Source organism: Myotis daubentonii, chromosome 18, assembly GCF_963259705.1.
Source record: "Myotis daubentonii chromosome 18, mMyoDau2.1, whole genome shotgun sequence".
NCBI classification, from domain to species: domain Eukaryota; kingdom Metazoa; phylum Chordata; class Mammalia; order Chiroptera; family Vespertilionidae; genus Myotis; species Myotis daubentonii.
The window spans coordinates 34861587-34889405 of NC_081857.1; the positions used below are offsets into that span (position 1 = coordinate 34861587).

At 55.0% G+C, this 27819-nt stretch overlaps 1 protein-coding gene and 1 long non-coding RNA gene across 2 annotated transcripts; both read right to left on the bottom strand.

Annotated features, from left to right (window-relative positions):
• On the bottom strand, nucleotides 1-27253 carry ATP1A1 (ATPase Na+/K+ transporting subunit alpha 1). Its single transcript, XM_059673315.1, has 23 exons — nucleotides 26972-27253; nucleotides 17474-17578; nucleotides 16346-16405; nucleotides 14403-14606; nucleotides 13109-13222; nucleotides 12570-12704; nucleotides 12354-12471; nucleotides 11492-11760; nucleotides 10541-10739; nucleotides 10239-10348; nucleotides 8660-8794; nucleotides 8023-8215; nucleotides 6719-6894; nucleotides 6023-6159; nucleotides 5140-5290; nucleotides 4503-4671; nucleotides 4233-4387; nucleotides 3824-3947; nucleotides 3054-3199; nucleotides 2843-2973; nucleotides 2528-2629; nucleotides 592-683; nucleotides 1-344 (listed from the first exon to the last, which is right to left on the bottom strand). Exons 1-23 carry the CDS (start codon nucleotides 26981-26983, stop codon nucleotides 316-318), a joined length of 3066 nt encoding a protein of 1021 aa, XP_059529298.1. The 5' UTR covers nucleotides 26984-27253; the 3' UTR covers nucleotides 1-315.
• LOC132220346 (uncharacterized) lies at nucleotides 20034-26944 on the bottom strand. The gene is made up of 2 exons (XR_009449766.1): nucleotides 20958-26944; nucleotides 20034-20925 (listed from the first exon to the last, which is right to left on the bottom strand). It is a non-coding gene; the product is annotated as an uncharacterized LOC132220346 (long non-coding RNA).
• Nucleotides 27254-27819: the final 566 nt, after the last annotated feature.

Sequence of the window (27819 nt, forward strand, 5' to 3'; positions counted from 1 at the left end):
TTCCGTTATAATAGCCATCTTTATTTGTAAAAATCCAGATATAAAATGTATTCTTTCGGTCTCTCCATGATTTCCTTTTTACAAAAACAAAAAGGCACGTAAAAACCTTCCCCGCTGTCGTTCCCAGACGGATGTTTGACAGGCAGCCCCCCCCCCTCCCCCCATATAGCTACATGCTTCATTCCAGGACGGCTCGCTTTCCCCATGCTTCGGTGCTTCCTACCAGGGTGGAGTTCTGAGTTCCGAGACTGAAGTACACAAAGGGGTGGGTGAGGGTGCAGAGTGGCACGATGCTCACGGCGTGCAGGACGGGCGCTAGTAGTAGCTCTCCTTCTCCACCCAGCCTGTGGCGAGAAAGGGAAAGGGTTTAGGTTTAGGTTTAGGTTTCGGATGGCGTTTCCCCTGCGACCTGTCTGGCTTAACACCTTGAGGCACGCTTCTGAGGATGGGACTGTCACTGTAGCCGGTTTTCAGTTGGTCCGAGGGCCTCAGCCAATCAGGCCGAGCCCAGACGCTTCACAGGAAACATAACAAAAGCCCGCAGACTACAGCCCCCCCCCGCCCCCCAAACTAACGATGCCTCTCATTTACCTCCAGGGCTTCGCCTGATGATGAGTTTTCGGACTTCGTCGTACACGAAGATGAGGAGAGAGTACGGGAAGGCACAGAACCACCAGGTAGGTCTGAAAGAGAGTCAGATGCCATTTACACAGCACACACACCGAGGCCTTGAACACGAGACTGCCGCTCTGCGCCCGGGCCTAGGGGAGGCAGGAGCCCCTAGCCAGCCAGCCAGCCTTGGCGTGGCTTTCACAAGGATCGGGCGACAAGGCGAGTTTGGATTATTTTGTCGGCAGGACATTCTCCTCCCTTTGTAAAGAGTTTAAGGAGCTCAGTCATTTGTGCGATGCCCCCTGAAGACAAAGAACTGCCAGTGAGGGTCACAACCAGCTCATTTGCCCCTGAATTTGGTTGGACAGTGAACCTGGGGACACTCAGCTGGGTGTTCCGAGGGCCGGGCCTGGGGAAGGAACAAGCTGAGCCCTAACAGGTCAGGGGCCGGAGACGGGTGCCCTGAGCGGTCTCCCGCGGAGGCTACGCTGTCTCCCTACCAGTCTCCCCTCTGTGTCCTGCCCAGTGACAGGGGTCCTCACTGGACTCAGGCACCAGTGTAACTAATTCACCTTCCAAACTGGGTAGAGTGTCAAGAACAAATCCCTAGTCACAGCAAGGGGTCCCGAGGCCCTACCCCCCTTTAGTGGGACTTCCAGCCTGTAGGGCTCCATCTCCTCGCCCAGTGATGGCGAACCTTTTGAGCTCGGCGTGCCAGCATTTGGAAAAACCCTAACTTAACTCTGGTGCCGTGTCACATATAGAAATTTTTTGATATTTGCAACCAGAGTAAAACAAAGACTATTTTTGATATTTATTTTATATATTTAAGTGCCATTTAACAAAGAAAAATCAACCAAAAAAATGAGTTCGCGTGTCATCTCTGACACACGTGTCAAAGGTTCGCCATCACTGTAGCCTCCTCTTGATAAACAGTAGCCCCGGATGCTAGAACCCATGGGACATGCCTGCCCCAGGCCTTAAGGTGAGAATCTAGCTGAGCAGAAGTGACGAGTAAGTGAGGCCACAGACGAGGTGCACGGGCACACGCAGGAGGGCGAGCACGAAGGGAACCAGCCTGGAGGGACCAGCAGGAGCCACGGGCGGAGGAAGAGAGTGTGGATTTACCCATCAGCCCGGCTGCGGAGGAAGACAGGCTGGGCCCATAATGAGCTAGATAGACCCTGGCTGCCCTGCTGTTCACGACTCGTGAGCCGGCACACACCCACCAGGGCGTCCCCGAGGAGGGGCTGGCACGGGGTGGCTGATGCCTGCAGTCACGTTTGTATTGTAGTGTCCTCCATGCTGTGGCTCAGTGTACTGAACGAGGTGCAGCTGCTTTAGCTCAACCAGTTTGCAGGCACCAAACACTCAACGTTTCACAGAGCGACTGGAGGGTGTGGTCAGCCCCGCAGGTGAAGGTTCAGGTTTAGGGCCAGGCTTTCGGCTCCTCTGCTCACCGCTATCCACTCTCGCGTTAAAGCAAGGGGCCTCCGCCCTGCAGCTCCAGCCTCTCTCCTGAGAGGTGGGGGTTCAGGGACCCACAAAGGTGGGGCTCACAATGGGACACACAGTGACGAGGTAAGCAAGTCACTGAATCTGGGTCCCCAAACACCAGGACGCCCCTGGCTAGCCCCTACTGACTGCACTGAGGCTGGGAGGAGAGGGGCCCGGCTGGGTGCCCGATGCCGGGAGCAGGGACTAGAGCCCGCCTCCCTAGCGTGGGTCCCTCCTGACCCGGGAGACCAGGCGAGTCTCTGGGTTTGCTGATGAGCCAGCCTTTCCCAATTCTCCTCCCAGAGGAACCCTTGTGCGCACCACCCACCGGACTCAGAGGAAGGGCGACTGCTGCCTGTCCCGGGGACAGCCACTCGCACTGCTTCCCACGCGCTAGCGGCGGAAGAGGAGGACTTACTTGAGGGGATACATCCTCAGGGCGACTCCCATCCCGGGGCAGTAGGAAAGGAAAGCAGCGAGGGCCGTCTCCTCGAAGAGGCCAAATATCAGGATCTTGTTCCTGAAATCAAGGGGGGTAAACGCTTAGCGAGGCAAACACACGTTCATTTCCTGTGAAGCGTTAAAAGGCAGATCAGCCCTTCAGCATTAGTCGCATTTAGGAACTCGAGGTCCACGGATAAAAACGCAGGAAACCCCCTCTGCCCCCCAGGCCAGATCCCAGGGACTCGGCCAGGGGCCGACAGGGTCTGGAAGCGACCGGGGCCGCACTCACTTCATCCCCTGCTGGAAGACGGAGTTCCTCCGGGTCTTGCAGATGACCAGGTCGGCCCACTGCACCACCACGATGCTGACGAAGAAGGCCGTGTGGCAGGTGAACTCCACAATCTTCCTCTGCTCGTAGGTCTGCAAGGCACAGGCGGACGGCTCAGCGCGGCTGTGGCCGCCGGCCTGCGGCTCGAGGCGCGGGTCCGAGCCGCACTCACCCACTGCTGCCCGTAGCTGTCCTCCACGTCGTTGATCCAGCGGTCGTCCCAGTCCACGCGGATGCCCAGCAGGTTGATGGGGAGGAAGCCGTTCTCGGCCAGAATCACAAAGTAAGTGAAGAAGCCCCCCAGGGCCTGGATCATACCTGAGAGGAGGGGAGACGCCTTCAGCCAGAGCCGGGGCCGGGGCGTCGCCCCCCTTCACCTGACGGGGCAGCAGGCCTGGGGGCACCGGGCGGGGCGGCTCTGGTTGATGAGGCTCAGGAGTGCTGCCTGCTTCCTCCCCAGCGAGGACCAGGATGGGGGCACACACCCAGCGCCCTCTCTACTCTGAATCACCTGTTTAGAACTTAAAGCCCCCGAACCAGAACAGGGGGCTCGGAGTGTTTAGATCAAAGGCATTTTCACTGCCCACCCCCCGGGGCCCCTGTTAACTGGCCACGCTCCGCAGGCGGAACAGAAACCAAGCCCAGGGTCACCACTGGGTGGCGGCCGACCAGCCAGCCTTTAAACCCAGGCCATTTCGTCAAAGCCTTCCTCTCTAGCCAGATTAGTGCTGGGCGCCGTGTATCCCAGGCAGTGCTGGGCCCCGCGTCCAACACCAGAAGGGGCAGCCTCAGTCACAGGCGGCACTGGGCAGCTGGTTAGGAGTCCCTCCGTGGAGGACTTTAAAACCCCAGCCCCGCCCGGGGCATGGCGATCCTGGCTCTGAGGCGGCGCTACCCCAGCCTCTGTCCCTTCGCCCACTTCCTGCTCGCTGGGCTGCTCACCAATCTGCCCGTAGGCCATGCTGATCAGCCGCTCGTTCACCAGCTTGTCCGTCTTGGGGTTTCGGGGCTGTCTCTTCATGATGTCGCTCTCAGCCTGCTCGTAGGCCAGGGAGATGGCAGGAACCTGGGGAGGAAGGGATGCCAGTCATCAACCACCTTTGTAATAAAATCCCTGCCCCTGCTTTTCAGACCATGAGATATTACAGTCTACCCCCCCCCCCCACCCCCGTAGAAATAAAACAGCAGGATTATACACAAGACTCCTGTCTGATAAATAGGTGGTGACAGTTGCCCTGAAGCATAACATTGAGTCTCTGATGCTGGGAATTGCTAATGGTGGTCAGGTGGGCCCGGGGAGCACCGACGTGGCCCCTAACACCGGGCTGTGTGGACGCGGACGCTCACTCACCATGTCCGTGCCCAGGTCGATGCAGAGGATGGTGACGGTGCCCAGCGGCAGCGGAATGTTCGCAATAATAAATATCAGGAAGGGGGTGATCTCTGGAATGTTACTGGTCAGGGTGTAGGCAATGGATTTCTTCAAGTTGTCAAAGATCAGACGACCTAGGAAGGCAAGGTTTTTACCGTCTCACTGACAGCGTAGACCGTGCGCGGCCATGGATCCTGACCGGCAGTGCCGGGACGGGCGTGTGGCCGACAGTTTACACGGAGCCCTCACCTTCCTCGACTCCAGTCACAATTGAGGCAAAGTTGTCGTCCAGGAGAATCATGTCAGCAGCTTGCTTAGACACGTCCGAGCCGGCGATCCCCATGGCAACCCCAATATCCGCCTTCTTCAAAGCTGGAGAGTCGTTGACACCGTCGCCAGTCACAGCCACGATGGCGCCCTACCAGGAGGAGGAGGGGCGCGGGTCACAGCCGTGTCGACGGGCACGAGGGAGGTGCCCGCCTCCACCTGCCTTTCCCGGTCAGACATGGCTCCTTCCCCACAGACACGCAGTCTCAGGCCCACAGCTGCTCCCAAGCCACCGAGGCGAGGAGTGACAGCACACCCATCACCCCCTTTAACAAGGGCTACCGGCCAGGACTCGGTGAGTGGCACTCGGGGAAGCCCTCTTCTTAAACCCCCCTCCCCCCGCGCCTTTTCAAGGTCATTCCTCCTGGCCCCTCCAGCCGGTGTGGACAGGAGCCTGGCTGCCCCCCAGTGAAGCGCGTGTCTCTACGAAACCGCTATCAAGCTGCCCTTTCCTCCGTGCCTCTCCCTGGCACGCGTGCACTGAGTCTGAGGAGAGCCGGGCTGCGTCTCTCCGACGGCCGCTCTGCCTTCTGTCTGTCCTGGCCCCCCGCGCACTGACCTGCCGCTGGCAGCCCTCCACGATGATGAGCTTCTGCTGCGGGGAGGTCCTGGCGAACACGATCTCCGTGTGGTACTTGAGGATGTCGTCCAGCTGCTCGGAGGTCATGTCCTTCAGGTCAGTCCCGTGCACCACGCAGGCCTTGGCGTCCCTGGGATCAGAACCGGGGGAAGGGTCACCCGTCACTCCCCCGCATCTGCTCAGCCCAGAGGTGGCAGGACACTCGGCGAGCGGTGCCAAGCGGGGAACGGTCCCGTCCTGCGGAAGCTGCTCTCCGCACTGTATCTCGTAGGTTACAGAGCGCTTTCATTCTATTACTTCGCTCGGGGCAGGCCTGCCCGGCACCTCCCTCTCCCCGTGAAATACACGGTCAAATCAAATCGTAGGACTGAGTTTTAGACAGGAGCCGAGGAAAGATGAAACCTTCCCCTCAGCCCCAAAGATGGGCGAAGGGGCCCTAAACCTTAACACACGAAAAACAAATCTATTTTACCTTTTGCCAAAATTTCCCTCTTGGCCCTGAACTACCTGGGCAACTGTGTCTTCCCTCTTTGTGGAACTGGAATTGGCGAGGTGCTAGGTAGTACTGCCCAGTGGTTAGCGGGGTGACAGACTGCAGATGCCGGGTGCACCGCATGACTAAGCCCCGTGTCCCTGCCCTGCCCGGTGGGGCTAGCACCCACCTGACCATGTTACACGATCACGTGCTCAGGACAGTGAGCACCACCCGAGCTGGCCGTGACGACCGGCTCAGGTCACTTTTGGGCCCGGGGGGGGGATTTCCCTACTCGGCCGACCTGGAAGGAAACGCCGGCCCCGGCGGGAGCTTTCACCCCACCGTCTGCACGCTCAAGGCCAGCTCCGCTTTGTGCTTCCTGCTCACCTGGGGTTCACCTGGCTCACGGGGATGTTGAGGCGGGCGGCAATGTCCTCCACGGTCTCGTTGCCCTCGGAGATGATGCCCACACCTTTGGCAATGGCTTTGGCTGTGATGGGATGGTCTCCGGTGACCATGATGACCTGTGACGAAAATGTCAAGTTGTTACTACTCTCTCGGACCCAAGGGCTGTGCTTAGAGGAGTGCACCGAGGAGGCTGATCAGCGCCAGGGGAACCCTCTTCAGAGTCGTTCAGGGCCGTGTTCACGACTCGCGAGAATGAAAAAGCTTCCCCAGCATTAGGACTCCGGCACAGTGACCCCTGGCTGCGGAGAAAGAGGTACAGACTCCACCACGTTCATTAAAACCCCCCTCCCCCGCTGGCGAAAAGCACAGAAGACATGCCGTTTTCTGTACGAGGCATGTTTAGAATCAAATACTAAAAAGCTTAAAACCTCACCAAGTCTTCTGCTCTTTTTAATTTGCTTACATTGTCTTTCCCCAAAAAGATTTTCTAAAAAAAAAAAAAACACCCTCATCTGTTTACACCAATGATTTGTTTTCTTCTGACGGGAAGGGAAGTTTTGGAGGAGGAATAGCTGAGGTGAGGAAACCAGCTGGCCATGTGGCTCCCAGGGGCCACGTCCCTGGAGGGTGTCCCAGGCGCCGGGGGTGAGGGGTGCCCGGAGGCGGGCCGCCTACCTTGATCCCAGCGCTCCGGCACTTGCCCACGGCGTCGGGGACGGCGGCCCGGGGAGGGTCGATCATGGAGATGAGCCCCACAAAGCAGAGGTTTTCCACAGGGAAATTCAGCTCATCCGTGTCGAACTGGAACCCTTCGGGGAACTGTTCGTCCGGCAGGAGGAGGTGGCAGAAACCTGCAGGGAGGGGCAGGGAGCTGTGAGGGCTGGGGACGGAGCAGCAGCAGCAGCGATGCTCACACGTCCACCTTTCCCTGCATGTCCAGCTGGGACTCTGTGTGGAAGTCGTTTTAGAACAGCACGAAGGGTTCGTGGAACGTACATGAATGAAAGGAAAACCAGGCCTCCGAGGAAGAGGCACTGTTTAGCGTGGAGAGGGCGCTGATGGCGCGGGCTGAGCGCGGGGTTCAGGGTTTCCGACCTGCCCACTCTGCCTCAGACCTGGCACATGGTGGACTGATGTCTCGGCTTCCCTCGCTGGAGAGAGGCCACATCTCTGCTCACCATTCCTTTACACCAACCAGACACCGAGCGCGGAGCGGGCCGCCCTGCTGGCTGCTGGGGGTAACGCAGCGCAGATGGGCTGCCCAAGGGGTTGACTATCCAGCGTCACTCACACACCAGAGTCACAATGTCCCCTTCCTTCCATGTCTGAGGGTGACAGTGGACTTGAAAGGGGTCTGAGGTGCCATGTGGGCTCACAGGAGACACTGCTCCTACTTCGGGGTGGAGGTGGGGGGTGGAGAGTGACCTTCTGCTTGGTCAGAGACACAGGGAGGCCTCCCGCTGGAGAGGGAGCAGGTGTGGGCCAGGCCATCGGGTCTACAGGCCCTAAGCTACGAGAACAGGGAGATGACATCATAATTTCTGCCAACCTACGTCTTACAGATGCCACTTTTGCAGTTAAGACTCCACTGTGGGCAAAAGCCCTTTTAATCTTAATCTGCAGTGGCCGACGGAGCAGAGGGACGGCCAGCAGCTCGCTGTTCGCCCAAGTTTTGAGCTGATGCTCACGTTCCCCTGGGCAGTCAGAAACTGGCTCATCTAAAGGCCCTGGGAGTCCATTTTAATGCCACTGAGCTCACAGGCCATGGACATAGCAGCCAAGGTCAGACAGGGTCTCACCAGACAGAACCGGCCGGCACAGGACCAAGGGTCCAAGTTCGAGTCGGAAGCAAACCAGCGGGATTTTGCTGCCCAGGCCCAATACCTCAGGCGTTCCCCTGGCTCTCCCCGTCTCCACAACGGGGCGGGGGGGGGGGGGGCAGGGTGGTGCCTCGCTTTGTCCCCAGGTGCCGCACGTACCCAGCACGCGCTCGCCCAGGCCGCCCAGCTCCAGGTAGGCGTTCTGGAAGGCGTCCTTCATCTCCTCGTCCAGCGGCTGCTCCTTGCCCTGGAGCAGGATGGAGCTGCAGCGGTCCAGGATCCTCTCGGGGGCCCCCTTCATCACCAGCAGGTGCCGGGGCTCGGCCGTGTTGGGGTTCTTGTGAATGGACAACTGGAAAGGAAGGGTTGTTCAGATGAAAGGTTGAGGTGCTCCCGGAGGAGAACGGAGCTCCCTTACCAGTTAGTATTTGTTATGGCAAAAAACGGAGACCCCTTACGTCTGACCCTGCCTCACACCCTGTAACATGCTCTGAATGCTACAGAAAAGGCCAGCACAGTGACAGTCACACATCGACGACACGTGTTGACAGACATTCCCCTGAAGGAAATGTGTCCCTCATCCTACGGAAGTCAAATAAATTAGGGTTTTCTATGTGTAGCCAACAGTAAGGTACACAGTGAAGGCTTTCAGAAATGGTGTGAGCGATTCCCTCAGGAGGCACTGATGCTCGTCACACGCCCAGAGGGAGACGAGTTCCTCCACAGGCTCTTTGGTCCCCTCTCCGGCCCCCCCCTCCCCGTCCACCGCTCGATCCCCCCTCCCCCAGCTGCACACCTGGTACTTGTTGGTGGAGTTGAAGGGTATCTCAACGATCTTGGGGTACCGCTCTCTCATCTCCTTCACGGACCCGCAGCACAGCTCGATGCACTTCAAGAGCGCCGACTCGGAGGCGTCGCCCGCCACTGCCCGCTGTGGACACAGACGGCACCTGTCAGGTCCCCCGAAAACGCTGCACCGAGGCCCCACCTCGGACGAGGGAAAATGACCAGGAAGGTGTCCCCGTCTCGGTGGGAGGAGGGGAGGGCGGGGAAGGAGCAGCAGCTCAGACGCCGGTCGCCAGGCCCGTCAGACGCCCACACCCACACCCACACCCACACCCACATGTTGTCTGAAGGTGCCACCTGCCCTCGGGAGAAGCAAAACACACCCTTCCCGGCCTCCTTGAGCCTATTCATCTTCCCCTGCTGAAGTCTCAAAGCCACCACCGTCCCCAGACTCGTATTTCTGGTTACGAGCCTGAAGAGACCCAGTGAGAAAGCACACGCTCAGCGCTCCCACTGCCCGCCCGTTTGCAAGCACACGCCTTGGGTCCCGGCGGGTGAAGCGGAGGACTGTGTATTCCCAACGGCTGCGGGCAGATATCCGGGCCTGACGGACGCGAGCTGAGAGGCACTACCAGCCCCAACAGTAATACCATCAGCCAGGTTCCAGCTGAGACCCACACCTCAGGTAACACGCCGACACCACCACTGGCATGGCCCTGACCCCTGAAATGCTGGGAAATACATCTCCAGCTGCCCTTCTGGGGCTTTTAAACCAGGAAAGATTTGGTGCTGGGGAGTCCCTGTGCTTGAAGCCCAGAGAATTTCTCCTCTGAAGCAGGAGGGGACAATGTGTGAAGTTTTATCCCTGCTCCCATCAGAGAAGACAACCTCCTTTAAGAAATGGAAGAGCCTTATCGGCCCAGCAGAAGCCACCTCCGTCCCATCTGGGCCGCCACCTCTCTGACCACTGGGTCTCTACCCAGAGCTGCCGCAGGCGGCGTGGCCAGGATGAGCCAGCCCGGGCCACCATGTCCCCGGGGACCCTGTGCAGCTCCTGCCTTCCTGATACTGTCTTCACCGGACATCCCAGCAACACCTCACGATTAGTGAGCAAGCTAAGGACAAAGAAGATAAGAGACACAGCAGGGCTATTTTAAGAAAATAAACGGCTTAAGGGATTTACTGGAACCTCCTGCACCCTAGCATGCAAACACGATTATGGAGCCTCCCGGGCAGCCCCGTCACCCACCAGGTGAGGCGACGGCCTAAGAAACCAGGATAATACAACTGGATTTTATCACCGAGGTTTGCACGGAGACGGCCTCTCCCCTCGCCCACCCTCCTCCCGTCAGTTTTTAGTGCAGATCCGCTTTTCCCCCAATGGGCTTCGGGCACGGTAAGTGCTTCAGGATCTACAGGCGGCAAAGGTGCCACACGGCAAAGCATGGCCTGGACCATCCCTGTCCACAAGAGCAGGTGCTTACGGGCCACGGAGGCCACGTGCTACCTGAGAAGCGCACTCACAGGTGGTCCTTGTGTAGAACAACCCCCCACCCCCAGCCTGAGGGCTAGGGCACTCCGGGGCGTACCTTCAGGATGGGCAGGTTTTCCTGGTTGGCCTGAAACACGGCCCTGTTACACAGGCCTGCGATTCTCGACAGGGCGAGCCAGGTGGCTGAGGACTTGTCGAAGGAGACACCTGACGGGACCGAGACAAGCAAGCGATGTGTTAACGTCGTGTTAAGTCCCATAAGAGTGGGATAAATCGGGTTTTAGGAATTCTCCAACCATATTCGTACAACAAATTCAGTTTTTCTATTGACATGCAAAAAAAAAAAAAAAAAAAAAAGCAGCGTGGACCACTGAGGCTGCTGCGTGGGGCGGGACTCACCGCTCTGATTCTCCGTCGTGTCGGCTTCGTGGATCTGATTGTCAAACCACATGTGGGCCACTGTCATGCGGTTCTGCGTCAGGGTCCCGGTCTTGTCGGAGCAGATGGTGGACGTGGACCCCAGCGTCTCCACGGCTTCCAGGTTCTTCACCAAGCAGTTTTTCCGGGCCATGCGCTTGGCAGTCAGGGTCAGACACACCTGCAGAGCGTTAGGAACCCAATTACTTCAGCCTCAATTCTAAATTCTAAAACACCGAATTCCAAAACAGTGGCTGCACCCTAACGCAGAACTGAGTCTAAGATTAGCTCTCCAACCTTCCTCTGAAGTTGGAACAAATTATACTTGTCCCAGCCCTAGCCGGTTTGGCTCAGTGGACAGAGCGTCAGCCTGTGGACTGAAGGGTCCCAGGTTGGATTCCGGTTAAGGGCACATGCCCAAGTTGCAGGCTTGATCCCCAGTGTGGGGCGTGCAGGAGGCAGCCAATCAATGATTCTTTCTCCTCATTGATGTTTCTGTCTCTCTCTCCCTCTCCCTTTCTCTCTGAAATCATAAAAATATATTTAAAATAATAATGATAATAATTGGGCCATGTATAGGAGGCTTTCCCTCCCCCCGCAAATAAGCAAGATATTAAGAAAAGCGAAAATAGCCAGGACTTAGCACATTGGGTTCCCCCACTCAACCCCAGGTTCTCCTTTCTCCGCTAGGCTGTTCTGGAACATGTGACAATACAAGAACAAAATTCATGCTTCTGAATGACTATCATCCACATGAAAACACCCCGAGGTCCCCCCACTGCCTAAGCCCACCATGTGGCTCTGGAGAAAATCCCTATACCAACGTGTGCAGTAAAACCTAAGCGGGTGACCCCAGGAGGGGGGTGGCTGAGCCTCACACTCATGGGGGCTGACCTGAGCCGACCCGACCCGACCCTGCCGACAGCCTCGTACCGTGACGGTGGCCAGCAGACCTTCGGGCACATTGGCGACAATGATTCCGATGAGGAAGATGACGGCCTCGAGCCAGGTGTATTCGAGGATCAGGGAGAGAATGAAGAAGGACACCCCCAGGAACACGGCCACCCCCGTGATGAGCTGGATGAAATGTTCGATTTCTGCAGCGATGGGCGTCTGGCCGCCTTCCAGCCCCGAGGCCAGCGTGGCGATTCTCCCCATGACGGTGCGGTCCCCGGTGTACACGACGATGCCGCGGGCAGTGCCTGGAAGGGGGTGGGGTGGGGGATTGCATCAGAGGTTCTCAAAGAAGCCACAGCATTTGCAGGTACCTGGCATGGTTAAAGACAGAAACACACACTTTGCCCAGCCGGTGTGGCTCAGTGGTTGAACGTCAACCTATGAACCGGGAGGTCAGGGTTCGATTCCTGGTCAGGGCATATGCCCGGGTTGCGGGCTCGATCCCATATTCCTTTCTCCCTCTCTCTCTCTCTCTCCTTTCCTCTCTGAAATCACTTTTTAAAAAAAACTTAAAAGAAGAAACACATCTTTAAGGGCCGGCTCTTGTCTTTGGTGCTGTCCGCTGTCTGTCTGAAAACACAGAGACTTTGGCAAAGGGGTCTCCGTCCCTGGGCAGCGAGCGGCTCCGAACGCCGAGCAGGAGGCGCAGGAAGGGGAGGAGGGCGCGGGCTCCCTACCAGTGGGCGAGCCCCTTCGGCTGCGCTTGACCGAAGTGGCCAGAAACGGAGCCAATAATGTGAAAACAGAAAACCGTGTCCGGGATTTTTTTCTTGTGGTTTTTGTTGCTAACGACTGAGACAAGTGCCACGCTGTGCCAACGGGGCCTCCCAGGGTCTACCTTCAACGCAGTTGGTGGAAAAGAAGGCGATGTTCCTCGTCTCCAGGGGGTTTTCGTGTGTGAAGTCGGGAGACCTGGTCTGGGGCTCCGACTCCCCGGTCAGCGAGGAGTTATCCACCTGTCGGCGAGGACGGGAGTCAGTGCCGTGAGGGCGCAGGCCGGCCGCGGGCTGTCCCGCTCCCGATGCCCACACAGCAGGGGCCTGTGCCAGCCTACCTTGCAGCCGTTGGCAGAAATGATCCTGAGGTCAGCAGGGATCCGATCCCCGCCTTTCACTTCGACCAGGTCCCCAACCACCACCTCCTCCGCGTTGATGCTCATCTTCTCACCGTTGCGGATCACCAGGGCTTGCTTTGGGAGGGGAAAAGTTTACACCATTAAATCAGACAAACGATACCAACAGGAAGGTAGTGTCAAAAAAAAAAAAAATGAAAGAAATCAAGCTACCCAATGATCTGTAATTCTAACCATCCAAATGCAGAACAGGTATCATTTTTATTCACACTAACAAAGACATCAATCTTTTTATTTGTCCAAGTGACAAAAGCTCGCTCACCAGCTAAGAGCTGGTCCTCTCCTTCCCATGGTACCTGCTCCCCCTCCGTCCACTCAGAGAGAAGACAGGCCTGTCCGGAGTGGGAGGTGAAGCACCCCCCTCTCCCACAGTCACTGAATTCTTAGGAAAACCTGACCTTCACACGAGCTCACATTCCTGGGCTAAGTCACCCCAGGGGACAGGACGAAGCAGCCGGTACCTGCGGAACCATGTTTTTGAAGGATTCCATGATCTTTGAGCTCTTAGCTTCTTGGTAGTAGGAGAAACAGCCGGTGATGATGACGACAGCAGACAGCACCACACCCAGGTACAGCTGGGAAGGGACAAGCATGTTAGTGCCGCACGGCTCCGGGTCAAAGACTGGGAATAGTCAGCCAATTTTTGATGGACTAAAACCCCGATTTTTAAAAGGGATCGAGGCTTCAGAAATCGAGAACTCGGGTCTTCACATTTATATTTCTAAAGACCATGTCCAGGGGAGTCCCTAATGGAGTCACACAGACACTGGGTCACTAACTGGATAGACTTTTGGAAATAATATTCGGATACAGTTCCTCCTGATTTATCAAACTACGGATATTCTTGGAACTTCTGACTTTAGAAAAATAGCTAACAACCTTTCAGGACACGTGTAATGTGCCAATCAAGGTTCAAAGTGTGGTCTGTCATCTAGTGAATGGCTGCCAGACCCAGGCCGGGACCCGCACAGGCCGCCTGTCATAGCAGCAGCACCACGCAGGGCAGCGTGCAGCTAGCAAGAGCCTCCACAGGACTGGAGACGGAAAGAGAAGCCTCAATCGCAGGAGCGATGGATGGGCCTTGAAGGCAGCCGTAGCTGACACTCCTTTTCCCTGGCGTTAAAAGCCATCCAGAACCTAGCGGCAGCTGAACATGAATGGTCAATGAAGACCTAGAGCAGGGGTGGGCAACCCCTGGCACGCGTGCCAAATATGGCATGCCAGTAACTTTTGCTGGCACGCGAAACCCTCTCTTATAATCTTCCATTTACAATTGTGAATCTTTGTTCTCAGTGATGAATTTTGTTAAGTCTCGTAATAGGAGTAGCCTGATGGATGAAAGTAGTAGCTCGTGCATATCTCTGAGGGTCACAAAATAAAAACCTGATGTAAAATCTCTGTCATCAGTGATGCAGCAGCAAAAGTCCCACTGATAATATCAAACGGAGTCATAAAGTTTTCTGTCAGACTACCAGTGTACATGTATATATTAAAAAATAAATGTATTTCCCACCATCATATACTGTGTTTTTGTCGCTTGAATGAATTTTATTATTTCTTCAAGGTTCTTCACATACGTACACCTTAAGAGATACCAAGTAGGCGTAACATGTTCTCAAAAAATTAGGGTTGGCACGCAGAAGAATTTTGAGTCAGCGATTTTGCTGGTTTTGGCACGCACTCACAGAAAGGTTGCCCGCCCCTGACCTAGAGGCTGCCTTATGTGCACCCCACGCGCAGGAGTGCGGAACTCACATTGTCATTCTGAGGCTCCTCTTCCGTGGCAGCTTGGATGCCATAAGCCAAGAAACAAAGAATGGCTCCAATCCACAGCAGCATGGAGAACCCCCCGAACAGCTGCCGGCAGAACTTGACCCACTCGGGGGTGGTGGGAGGGGGAGTGAGGGCGTTGGGACCGTCGCGGGCCAGGATCTCGGCAGCTCGAGCAGTGCTTAAGCCCTGAGAAGTAGAGGAACGGAAGTGAGACACACGGCTCCAGCCCCTGATGAGGCACTACACCCACCGGGAGCTGGAAAGCTGCAATGAAGGATCTGGAAGGAAACATTCCCCACGCCAAGGCAAACCCCGGCAAGTTCTGGTGAGGATCCCTGAGGAACCCACGACATCCAGACGGAAATTGTTTTTAAAATTGACCCATGGACAAATCCAAGTCCAATATGCTTTCTTCTAAGTTGTAGATAAGGGATTCATGCTAACCTGCATTTTTTTTCTTTTTTTTACCAAAAATATATTTAAGGAACTGATTCAGTTTTGCAAATTAAGAGCTTTGAATTTTCTGTATATCGAATTTGTCAGGGAGGAAAAAAAACCCTCTATAAACATCGAAGGAGAAAAAAAAATCTGTAGGAATCCCACCTATTATTAGGTCAACAGCCCTGTTTTAAGTATAGAACTCTATTCTCTGGATATTAAAACCATCCTCTGACAGGGAAGGGCCCACACACAGGCATGTTTTAGCTACACTCCCACCCTTCCCACCTATGAGCTGGGAAGGATTCAATGGAGGAGCCACTCTATTCCCTACATGGGCCTTAAAGCCAAGATCCCCGACAAGCAGACAGTAGTGACAAGGCTCCAACTCGGGGGGAGAACGCGGTGACTTCCTCACTATCCAAATAGCAGGCCAGAGAAAAGACATCTCGGTGCCCAAAGTCTATGCGATTGCGCAGTTTGGGTTCATGTTACTTTTACTATCTGAGTTAACCCGGGAGTGTGGGGAAAGGAAAGTCAAACAGTGAGGGGAAATGGAAAGTTCCCCTTCTTATTTAGGACCTTCCCTCCTCGGCCTCGAGTTCATGGTGTGATGATCGGGGCAGCGCAGAGCCACCAGCCGACCTCTGAGCACGGTGCACGCCACGCCTTGCACCTGGCGCTCCGAATGCATGAACTCGTGTGGTTCCCATGATCACTGTGTTTGGTGTTATTAATCCTGTTTTACAAGAAACAGATCCACAGTGTTTGACTAAAATGACTTAGGGTCACAGAGAACAGATTTCTTAGGAACCTAATAAAGTTTAGTTTTATGACCCAGGTGATGTGCTCAGGGCTTGCCCGACGGGGACGGACAGCTGGGCCTCAGGGCCAAGGCCAGGGCACCGGGGCCAGCACGCTGTTGAGAACATCTGGATAATTTACTGAGACAGTGGCTACGTAACAGCTGGGATGCAAGTTATTGCCCAGAATTTCTAGTAGTCGAACACCTCTGAACTGTGTTTTGTGTTTGTTTGTTTTTTAAAAAAAGGTTTCAAATAAATGACCAAGGTTCTGGCATACTGCAGTGAGCTAGTGGGTAAAGTGCAAAAATCGGAATTGTTGGAAGAGTTGACTCAAGTTAACAAATGTAGAAGAGTAAGGGGAAGATTTGTAGTCAAAAGGCCGGGAGTGACACGGCTTTGGAGCTCTTCAGTTTCAAATCCTGGTGCTCCCTTTCATTGGGTCTCACCCACTGTGAAGTGGGAAAATGATAATGTGCGCTTTCGAAGTTTCAGGGGGAAGAAGACTTTTTAAAAAGCACGTGAAGAAAACCAAGCTCTGTGCAGGTCACGAAGTAGATACTCAATACTCAGACGGTGGCTGGCATGTTCCCCCTAGAGTCCCCAAGGTCAGGCCCGTGACCTGGGGGGAAACGTGACAGGAAATTAGGATTTTTGCACAAAAAGTTTCAAACGAGAACATACGCGGCTCAAGTCTGTTCCGTATTTGCGATGAAGCTCGTCCAGGCTCAGTTTATGGTCATCCTAAGGAAAAGCAGAAACGAAAAGCACCATTAAACACGGCGCCATGAGAAAGGCTGGCAAAGAGCATCACCCTGTCATTAGGCTCTGAAAGCAAGGCGCTCTTCAGGGAAGACGCTGGTCTGCGTCCCCACGGCCGCACGGCCCCGCAGCCCCCCACTTCCCACGGAGTCCCCCCTGCAGGAGGGCCGAAGCTCAGCCGCCACACACCTCCGGGGAGCCCCTTCGCCCGGAGCGGGGAGAACCGCCCTGCCTTCCGAGGACAGGCAGGCTCTGGACAGACTGCATCATGGAAGCCCCACAGCCCCCAGAGGCCGGGAGTTCCCAGTAATCAAAGTGCAGAAAAGCACAGCCCCTTGGCTCTGCCCCAGGGACGGGATAACGTCTCCGACCCTCTAACAGCTTTGAAAATGGAAAGTTTTCTTACTGCCCTCTAATTCGATAAAATCTGCACAAGTGCAATGACCGCGTTGCTTTTAAAATAAAGCAACTCTCGCCTGGCTGGCGTGGCTCAGCGGTCGACCTACGAACCAGGAGGTCAGGGCACATACCCGGGTTGTGGGCTTGATTCCCCAGTGTGGGGCCTGCAGGAGGCAGCCGACTGGTGATTCTCTCTCATCATTGATGTTTCTCTCTCTCTCTCCCTCTCCCTCCTTCTCTGAAATCAATAAAAAATATATTTAAAAAAATAAAATAAAGCAAGTATGTGTGTTTGTGTGTGTGTGTGTGTGTGTGTGTGTGTGTGTGTGTTGGAGGTGGGGGGAATCATACACTCAAAAGATACAACTACTCTTTAGGACAGTGATGGCGAACCTATGACACGCGTGTCAGAAGTGACACGCGAACTCGTTTTTTCGGTTGATTTTTCTTTGTTAAATGGCATTTAAATATATAAAATAAATGTCAAAAATATAAATCTTTGTTTACTATGGTTGCAAATATCAAAAAATTTCTGTATGTGACACGGCACCAGAGTTAAGTTAGGGTTTTTCAAAATGCTGACACGCCGAGCTCAAAAGGTTTGCCATCACTGCTTTAGGAGAACAAAGCCATGTCCCTCCTGGCATTTACCATAGACACTTCTTTCTTCAGCTCATCCATATCCCTCTCTTTCTTGGCCTTTTTCTTGTTGCCATGCTCGGAAACGGCCGCAGGCTCATATTTGTCACGTCCAACCTACAGGAGAAGGCGGGAAGATGTGGTTAGTTATGAAGATTGGAGCCGTTTTTAGAGAGCCATCATTTTGAATAGTCACTGGGCTGATCCTCAGGGAAACCGGTGCGCTTATGCCGCACACTCAGCAAAGCAATCTATTACTAACGACGCCTCACAAGCTCAGGGCGCGAGGACCCCCGGGGAGGTCGCGGCAGGCCTCAGGGTGGCCCTGCAGTCACTTCCAGGTGAGGCGTGAGCTACCACTGGCCAGCTGGGTATCCTTGGGCCGGTCGCTACCGCTTACATCGCAGTGTTTTTCTTCTGTAGCATGGAGATAACAATAGTGCTTCCCTCATTTAGTGTTTTGGAGAGGACTAAATGATAGAATACATCTGGGCACTTAGTTACTTTCAGTTAAACTCCTGGCTTCGTGAAAAAGTCATTAAGTATCAAATTTAAATAATTTGGGGGCCCCCCTAAGAATGCTGCCCTTCCCATCTTCACGGGGCAATAGTCAGCCTCGGAGTCCTTAAAACGCGTCAAACGAAAGCGCAAAATCAAGGGGTCCCCACCCCAACCTGCAGCCTGGGGAGAAACCCCCCGACGAAAGTTGCTGGAGATGTTTTGACGTGAGCAGGATGTGGGGAAAGCATGTGCTTTATCAGGGAACTCACAGGGTCCACCCACGCCTCTTGAAAAGTGGAACAATTTCTAGAGAAAATGCCGATTCCCCTAGTTTAAATTTAGCTTGTTGCACACTCCCCCCCCCCCCCCCCCCTGCATGAAACGCTTGCGCTGATCTCCACACAGCCTGGACCACAGCCCCTCGCTCTAGGCAGGCCCCCTCCCCCACGACCTCCCACCTAAGACGGGCAAAGAAAGGAGGCATCAGCGATGTTCTTAAAGTGGACACTCTCTGGTGCCAGTACTATTATTTCGAATGTTCAGAGGCACATGCCCAGCTACTAAAACAAGGCGGAGGAACCCGAGTCCAGATTAAAATTTTATCGTGCTGAAAATAAAGAACAAAAACAAAAGAACGCCAGCGAACAGGTACGTTTCAGTCATGGCTGACATGGTCACAAGTAAATACAATCCTCGCCTGAAGGGAGTACCCCCTTCATTCTCTACAGGGGAGCCCCGCCCCCAATGAGCCGGGCGTGCCCACATGCGGGGACATGCACCGCAGTGCCCCTCGACCCACAGCTCCTTCCAGCAGGGCGCAGCTCTATAGTTTCCGCCTTATCGGTTGAGCATGAAGCAGGTCTAAAGATAGCCAGCATTCCGCACATTCCCGCCTGTGGAGCAGCCACACAGGCTAGTCCTCTGTGCACACAGCCCCCGGTGCCAGCTGAAAGCAGACAGACAGACTGACAGACAGACACAAAGGACAGGGCTCCCCATCGGAGGGCCCGCCCGCCTACAGCGGCATCTCCTCCCTGGACCTAATGGGAAAGCACAAGCCTGAAAAGGCACCTGACAGCCACTGACCAGAGAGCCCGGGGACTCGTGTGGCCAGTCTGTATCGATCTTTAAAACACGGCTCATTAGAGCCTCTTTAAGCAAGCGGGGTGCCGTTGAAACACGTTTAATTTAAATGTATGAAAATGAGTTAAAATCGCTCTCCTCACGAGGGAGGCTTGGGTTCTTTGCAGACTTTCAATATTTTCCACCCTGAAAGAGGGGGGAGAGAATGCTGGAGCAGCTGGGCCTTGGACATGGTCCAAAGTTTTATCCCCATTTTTTTTTTTTTTTTACAAAATAGAAATCTTGCCTGCAGCCTCAGGTATCAATGGCCAAGTCAGCTGAGAACGGAGATCCCCTAGTAGCCTACCCCCTCATCGGTCCTGCTCTTCCAGGCATCCTTTTAACTCAGGACAGTGGTGAGAGACGCAGGAAGTATTAACATGTGAGGTTCCCCCCTCCCCTTGAAGATGTTAATTTTCCCCGCTAGGAAACGTGTGTCCAGAAGACCAGGCAGTGTATACAATTTATACAATTCGGTTCTTCCCAACAAGTAAAACAATAGGTTAATTGCTTATCTTGATGGGAAGCACATGACTTAAGTCCCTATCAGTCTCCATCATTACAGTTACAAAGCAGAAAAAATTCTGTGTGTGTGTGTGTATGTGGGGGGGGGGGGGGCAGGGTGGAAGGGTGGGTACATGGTGGGTCTGGGGAACAGTGCTTACAAACGGGTAAGGGTAAGATAACATTATCTCCTTTAAAAGCATTTTGAAGAACGAAGGTCATGGCAAGGGGAATGGATAATAGGGCTTCCCGATGATGGCAATGGCCTTCCACCCCTCTGGGCAGAGCTCCTACTTTTCCACTGGGAACGCGGCACCTCCGCCAGCCCCGTGGCCTCCCTGGGCCCGGCCATCCCGGAGGGCGGGGTGGAAGGTCAATGTCACACCCTCTCGAAAGGCCACGTGTGAAATGGGGTTGGTTCTGTTCTGTTCTCCCCCCCCACCCCCCACCCCCGTTCTAATTTAGGAAGTGGGAGGTCATGACAAGGGCAGGGGCTGGCCCACTGTGACACAGCTTAAAATGTGTCATTACTTCGTCCTGCGCTTCCTGCCCAGGGATTCCATCTCCTCCGCGAGTCACCACCCTGAGGTTGCTACCGTTTGATCGGGGCGGAGGGAAGGGGTGCCCAGGAGATGGGAAGCGGAGATTCTTGGCCAGAGGAGCCAAGGTTAAGACAGGTTGTAAGAGACAGGTTGTAAGAAGGTTCACTCACTCCACCCGGGCAAGGCGTCTGGGGCTCTCAACTGCGTGCATCACAGAGGCTCTGGCCTCCGCCCCCACCTGTCAGCACAGTGCCCAGGGGCAGCAGGGAGCTCAGAGTTCAGCCTTTCGAAACACCAGCTGAGAAAGTCTCAAGGGTTCTTGGAAGTTGAGCTGTCTACGCCCTTTGATAATGGCTTATAAGGCAGCCCCAAGTCATTCCGACTCTGCCTACGCCAGCTACCGGGCCTGGAACCGCCAGCCTCAGTTTCCTCATCCCTAGAATGGGAGCAACGCCTGGTGTAACCACTAAGGAGCCCAGAGAAGGCGTCCCGATAAGGCTGGTTAATCAAGGGGCTGCCCTCAAATCTGAAACAAAACGCCTGGGAACTGCAGCTTCCAAAACCCACAAATATTCCGGATGAGCCAGAGGGCGGGAGGAGTAACGGCCCCAAACGCAGCCCCTCCAAAGCTGACCAGGAGGGTCACAGAATCGGCACCTCTGAGTCCAATTTGGCAAATTCCGCTTTAGCAGGGAAGCTGGGGGATGGTGTTTGGCCCTGCTGGCGCCTAGAGGCAGTGGTGTGGGCTACAGCCCTCCTTTATGTAACAGGTGGTGGTTGGGGGTTCCAATCGTCCTGGGATCTGATATTAATTAATCATCAAACACAACTGTCTATGTGCGCGTACTCTGCAAAGAGCTACAAAAAATTATTATAACTTGGTTTTAATTAACAAATTACTGCTATTCCTCACTTACTATGAAAATTCCTTTTAAATCTTAAAAAAAAAAAACAACCACCTCATTGAGTATTTTCTTATTTCATCTCATCAATTAAAACTTACAGAAAAAGGTGTGGGGGATACATGGTGATAGAAAGAGACATGACTTGGGGTGGTGAACACACAATACAATATACAGATGATGTATTATAGAACTGTATACCTTAAACCTATAATTGTATTAGCCAATGTCACCCCAATAAATTCAAGAGAAGAAAAGAACTTACAGAACATATGAGAAATGATCACTCCCTGTTCGTTAGACCTCCAATTGCTCCCCACCAAATGACTAAATCCGCAGTTAGCTTATGTATAAGGAATTTTCTAGCCAGGTACCCGAGGACTGCCCGGGTGGGGGAGGACCCGCACTGCCACACACTGCACTGAAGGGACGCTGCTCTCTGCAGAAGAGACCCGAGGGACACCCTGCCTCCACAGCCCCTCTCTCACCGCTGGAGCAGGTCACAGAGGCCACACAGTGCGTGCGTCCCCGGTGAGCCCAGCCCAGTACCCCAACCCTGGGCTGCAGCCCACCAGCCAACAGCAGACAAAGGAAACAGCTCTGGCCCTGGCCTGCGGGTTCCCTCAGCCCCAAATCCAAGACGCTTTGCCTGCCTCCCCACTCTGCCTGCATGTACATTTCCTAAGCCAGCCTGCCATAGCACGTCACCCAGGACCAAAAAGAATCTAAAATTGCTGAAGTATCAATATACTTTAGATTTACTCCCTTTCTGTTTTTTGTTTCCATTTAAAAAAGCAAACCCCTTCTTTTCCGTGGGGCATTCTACCTCTACCTTAGGCACCTGGGCTGCAGTTCAAACCTGCTGCCTGCTCCCCCTCCCTCCGCTGCCCTCCGCACCCCTTTTCACTCTGCCAGACCACTCCTGGGCCAGGGCTACTCAACGGGAGTGTGGGTTTGAGAGAGAGCTGGCACCAGTGCTCCAAGTGGCCCGAATCCACTCCCAAGAAGCCCTGACCACTCCTCACTGGTGCCCTGCAGGCGGGGCAGGAAGTGAATTAGCTGCCAGGCTCAAGAAGAGAAAAGGCAGCAAGGCCCTGGGGACATGTCATGTGAGCTGAAACAATGAAACAAGTATGGTGCCATGGACGCATCAGGGGATAAAAGAAAAACACAATGGAACCCCCTGCCCTCACCAAGATCACAGGCTGGACAGATACATCCAATGCCAAGACCCACAGGCCCGATCCTGGCATTCTGATGAGCTGGGCCCCCTATACAAGTCCCAAAGACAAAGCATAGCAATCAAGGGCCAACGTTTCAGATCCCCAACAGATAGCATCTAATACCTGTCACTAAACGTGGTTTGAATAAAATCAGACACAGAGATAATGAACGTTCAGATATAATTCATTGTCAAGTCACAAAGGAACTAAGGAATGAGGTCTATTGGCCAGAATTCCCTTGGCTCAGGATCCAAATGAAACCAGAGAAAAACCAGAGAAAAACGGGGGGGGGGGGGGGGGGGCGGCGCAGGCAGCTCTGCTCTGACAGAATTTGCTCTTCCCAACAACACCAGCCACATAAATGTGAGGAACGTCTTGTGGATTCCGCACAACAGATTTCAGCACAACTAATGAGGTGAGTCATATGCAAAGAACAGTCTCTCTCTGACTCCAGCCAAAGAACACATTTCCTCTCATCCACTCAATTCATGGCAACGTGAGAAAGTTCAAACCTGGCCTGGTTACTCTCCTTTTCCAAAAAATGTAGAAAGGAAGGACAGTTAAAAAAAAACAAAACAGCCAGTGGGTTTTAAAATTCTCTTTGCCTTCACATTATGTGTCTTCTCAGCATAACCCAGGCCTGGACAGCTCTGGCAGGGACAAGGGCACATTCTGCCCAGTGCTTTGCTGCCCAGACGCAGCCACTCTGATTACTGTGCGCCCATCTGATCTGACACTCGCGTTTCTCCTGGGCCTGTTGGCTGGCACAGAGCCCTGGGCAGCGAGATGGAGGCACCGCAGCACCTTGTTCTCGCTCCCGCTCCCTCGCTCTCATCACAGGCAGGGAGGGGGGGGGCGGCAAGGGGGGAGGAGGAGGGGGGTGGTGCTGAGAAGCCCATTTTATTTTGCAAGACTTTTTACAAAGACTTTTAAAAACGTCAAATCCTTTAAAGTGAAAGTAGGTGACAACGCTAAGATGCTATTACCTAGGAGGCCAGCCATGTCGAATGACACCTCCACGGAGCTCTCCCTTGGGGAGGAATGGTGCTCCCCATTCTTGTCGTTCATAGGTTTTTCGGGTGAAAGCAAAGCTGCCCTCTAGTTTTGAAAGAGCTGAAGACTAACACGAAAACCCAGTTTATAACGAGCTGATCTCGGTGCCCACTGTCAGCCCCAACAGCAGCCGCAGCCCCACTTGCCTGCACTCAGCTGAACAGAGCAGAGCTGGCTTCTCTTGGGGCTCAGGGTGAGGGTCCCATCTAAGTAAAGGCTTCTTCCTTAAACCCTTTGTTTTTAAAGGAATGAAACTAATTTTACTCACTTTTCCATACAACAATCCTTCGAAAATTTCAAAGCCTCTTTTTCTTTTCTTTCTTTCTTAAGTTGGGACATACTGAACACCACAGCCGGATTGGAGCAGAACCTCACTTACCTGTCCATGTGTTGCTAACCATCATCAGAAACAGGGACTTGGAAGGGGGTTCTGGGACGGAGCATGGATACGTACCAAGTCTACTGTGCTTTTTACAATGCTGAACCCCCTTTTTATTTTTAAAGACAATTTAGGAATAACACTTCCAGGGGTCTGCATGTTAATTTTTAGCCCTCATCTGGATACACAGCTTACTGGATTTTTTTTTTTACCCCCCCCCCACCCCTTTTTTTGATTGTCAGGTTTAGCCTACTCTCAATCAGATTCTCAGATTTAGGAGGCAGACCTCCCCCTTTCTACCCTCCCACCCCAAGGTGAGTCACTGGCCTGTTACAAACTTACTGGCAGAGAACACTACAAATTAAACATTAAGTTGCCCAAAGAGGATACACCCTCAGAACAGGGTACAGAAAGAGCACAGAGCAGGGAGCTGTCACACACACCCGAACACTTCACAGGCAAAGGGTGTGATGCAACCCGACCCCTTCTCTGCCCCCAGCGCTAGAGAAGTGTCCAAGGGCGGCACTTGTGGCTGGCCAGGCCTGGGCACCTGTGCACGCCGAGGGCTTTGTCTGACGGTTTTCGGTCTAAAGTACTAGCTTGATAGCAGCCAGAGGAGATTTAGTCACACTTTCCAGTTGAGCTCCAAAAGGGCAGCTGATAATGCTACCGTAGGACCAGGATTTCTGCTGACATGGGTATCCCCTGGGCAACCTTCACCTGAACCTTTTCCCCTTTAAATCACTGCTCCCAGGGTAGGATTCCTTTTCTAGGTAAACAAGTTAATATTCAAACAACGGAGGGCTGCCGTGAAGGGCCACCAAGGGCCTGGTGGCGTACCCCGCCGCCCCCCCCCCCCAAACCAACCTTTCGTAAACTTGAGAAGAGAGTTTCTGTGTACCTTTTGGCTAAACAGTTGTGGGTGGCAGGCCGAGCTGCAGATTTAAGCCAAGTCACTGGCAAAAACACCCACTATGAAAAAAAGGACACAATCCTATTTCACCCAGGAATGATTCAGCTGTTCTTTGGCTTTCCTATCAAAAGCTTAGGAATTTGATTTTTTAGGAGAAATAAAAGCACCTGAAATGCCATCAAAACCTAGGCTCCCACCGGTGGTGGGAAGAGGAGGGGAAGACATTAACAATGACCTTAAAAATTAGCTGCCAGCATCGGGCTTCCTGGTTAACCAATTATCAGCAGGGCTTTAGTCACCACTCCACCCACATTTTAATCCTCATGTGGAAAAATCCTAACATTTCAGCATAAAATATCCTTCTGAACATTTGGACTATCAGTCAGTCAGTCACTGGGGACAACAAAGGGTAATTTTATCCAAGGAAAATCGGAACCAACACACACACACACACACACCCTTTAATGTTCAAATGATGAGACTATCTAAAATACTAAATACGGCCCAGAAAATAAGCAGATCATCTTGTGTTAACCAGTTGTAATTCAATTTCGTGTTTGCTAGCCACTAGACATTTTATTAGGATCCATAAGGCATCCCGATCAACCTTCTACAATCCAGGTGTATTGCCGTCTCTACCACTACTGTGCATGCGTGTGGATACGAAAGAGGCACAGATATATCACACATCTTCTCTGGTCCATTCAATATCACAAACACCCCGGTTTCGTTTGAAGAATGACTGCAGGGTTCTGCATATGAGGCAGTGTTAAGAAGCGAGTGTGTGTTCAGGCTGGGAAGGCCGCGGGCTGTTCTCGAATTAGGGACATCTGTTGTGCCACTAATGAACCATTTGACCTTGAGCAAGTCATTTCACCTTCCTAGGCCTCGGGTACATATCTATGACCTCTAACCCTCACAAATCAGTTATATCTGGCTCAGGAAATTAACCTTTTTTTTTTTTTTTTAAATTTGAGCCGTTTAGAGATAGCGGAATGAGCTCTCAAGAACGACTTAGGGTTGGTACAAACACAGGCCACTAACCCAGTTTCCACCGTGAGGAAAAACAGGCTCTTGGCCTGCAGCTGCTTGCCCTGGGCCAGCCCTCCACCTTTTGTGCTTTTAAAAGATACAAGTTGTGCGTTCCCACTTCTCCCTACCAGGTCAGCCAAGCTGTTCCCATCACCTCCTTCATAACCCATGGAGACAGGGTGCCACCTCCCTCCCCCCCCCCCCCCCCCCCACTCACTGCACACGGAGGAGCCCGAAGGACCTTCACAGACCTACTAAACGCAGACACAGCGCAAGCCCCGAGATGCGGGGGCAGGTTCTCTCCCAGAGGTATCGCCATGACCTAGTCATTTTACCCCATGAATGGATACTATGGGGGGTTATTTTGTATAAACTCTCTCAACCAGGCTTTGGCGCCGCTGGGGTCGGGGGTCGGGGACCCGGTCTTATCATTGCCCCAATGACAGAAAGGTAGGAACCAGACATGCCCCCCACCCCCGGCCCCGCCCCGTGCGCCCTCCTTCCTTTGGGAACAGCTCTTCCGCGGCTCTGCACGCCGCCCGCCGCCTCCAGCCTTTTTCGGGTTTATTGCACCCAGAGGCCCTGGTGGGCCAGCCTGTCTTCCTTCCAGGTTCAATACTCAAAAAAATAAAAATAAAAAAACCCTACACACCCCTCCCCGATGTGGGTGCGTGGGGCGCATCCTGTGTTTGTGGAAAGTCTCCAGGCGAGCTCTCAAAAGTGTACCTTAAAGGCCATCTTAGGGCGGTGCAGACACACCCTTGCTCTTGCTGGCACCGGCCCGCACGGCAGGCCCCGCAGCAAGAGGAAGGCAGCGTCTTCCGCCGCCGGGGGAGGCGGGCCGCCGCGGCGGGGAGCGGGCGCAGCCTCAGCGCCTCCCGGGGAGGGAGCCGCGGACCCCGGCCGCCCCCGCGTCGGAAGCCCCGGGCGGCCCACCGCGGCGGGAACGGCGGCCGGGAGGGGCGGGCGGAGCGCCGGGGGGGAAGGGGAGGAGCGCCTGGCGCCGGGCGAGCCGGGCCGAGGGAAAGAGGAAGGCGAGAGACGCGAGGTGAGGGCGGCGCGGGGAGGAGCAGCGCGCGATGCCGCCGGCGGCCGGCTCCTTCCCGGCGGCCCCGCGCCCGTGCGCCCCGCTCCTCCGGCCCCGCGGCGCTCCCTCCCCCGCCCGCGTCCCACTGCTGCGCTCCCTCCATTTCCCAAGTGCGTCGTCTTTTCAGCCTCGCCGCTCGCCAGCCCGCGCCGCTTCCTCCTCGTCGCCCCCCGCCGGCCGCCTGCGGGCGCCCTCCCGACTCCCCCCTGCTCCTCCCGCCCAGCCCCCCGGCGCCCCGCGCCCGGTACTCACCCCCTTCCCCATGGTGGCGGTGGTCGGTGCCCGGCACCGGGTCCTGCCGCTGGAGAATCAGAGGGAAGAGGCGAGCAGCTCCCGGCCGAGCAGGCGCGACCGGGGGAGAGGCGAGGAGGGAGCTCGGGCTGCCGCGGGGCGGGACGGAGGGAGGTCGGCCGGCGGTCGGGCCAATGCCGCCGCCGCCGGGGCTGCTACCGCTGCTGCTGCCACGTGTCTGCTCCTCCCGCCACTGCTCCGCGCCCCAGACCCCGCCGCAGCTCCGGCCCGCGCCTCCTCCTCACTTCCTAAAATATGCAACCTGCGTGCTGGCCCCGCCCACGCCGGGCACGTCACCGTTACCGGAGCAACCCGACACCCGCCGCCGGCCGGCCCCGCCCCTCCCGGGCCCCGCCCCCAGGCCCGGGCCGCACTGGCTGCAGCCAGTCGGGGCTCCCGGCAGGAGGGCGCCGGGCCCGGGGCGCGCGTGCCCACAACCCGGGAGGCCTGGCTGCGCCACTGCGGGGCGCGCCGACTGGCTGGCCAGCGGGGGCTCCGCGGCCATGGAGCTCCGCGCCCCTCCTCCCGCCGCCCTGCGTGACCGGCCTGCTTTGCAGGGCACGGAAGATCCGCAGTGGGTGCGGGTGGATGGTCGGAACCGGGCTCCCCGCGTCTCCGGGGAACCGGGACAGAAACCTCGTGCGGAGAGGCCTTTTCCAGGGCATCCGGGAGCGCCTCTGGGACTAAGGGGTGCGCCGAGGTGGGGTCGGGGGTCGGGTGTGGCTGATCCAGCGCCCGCCTGAAGGACGCCGCCTCCCTGCGGAGTTCTGCCCCGCGCCCCCCTGCAGATGGCCTCCCTAGCCTCTCGG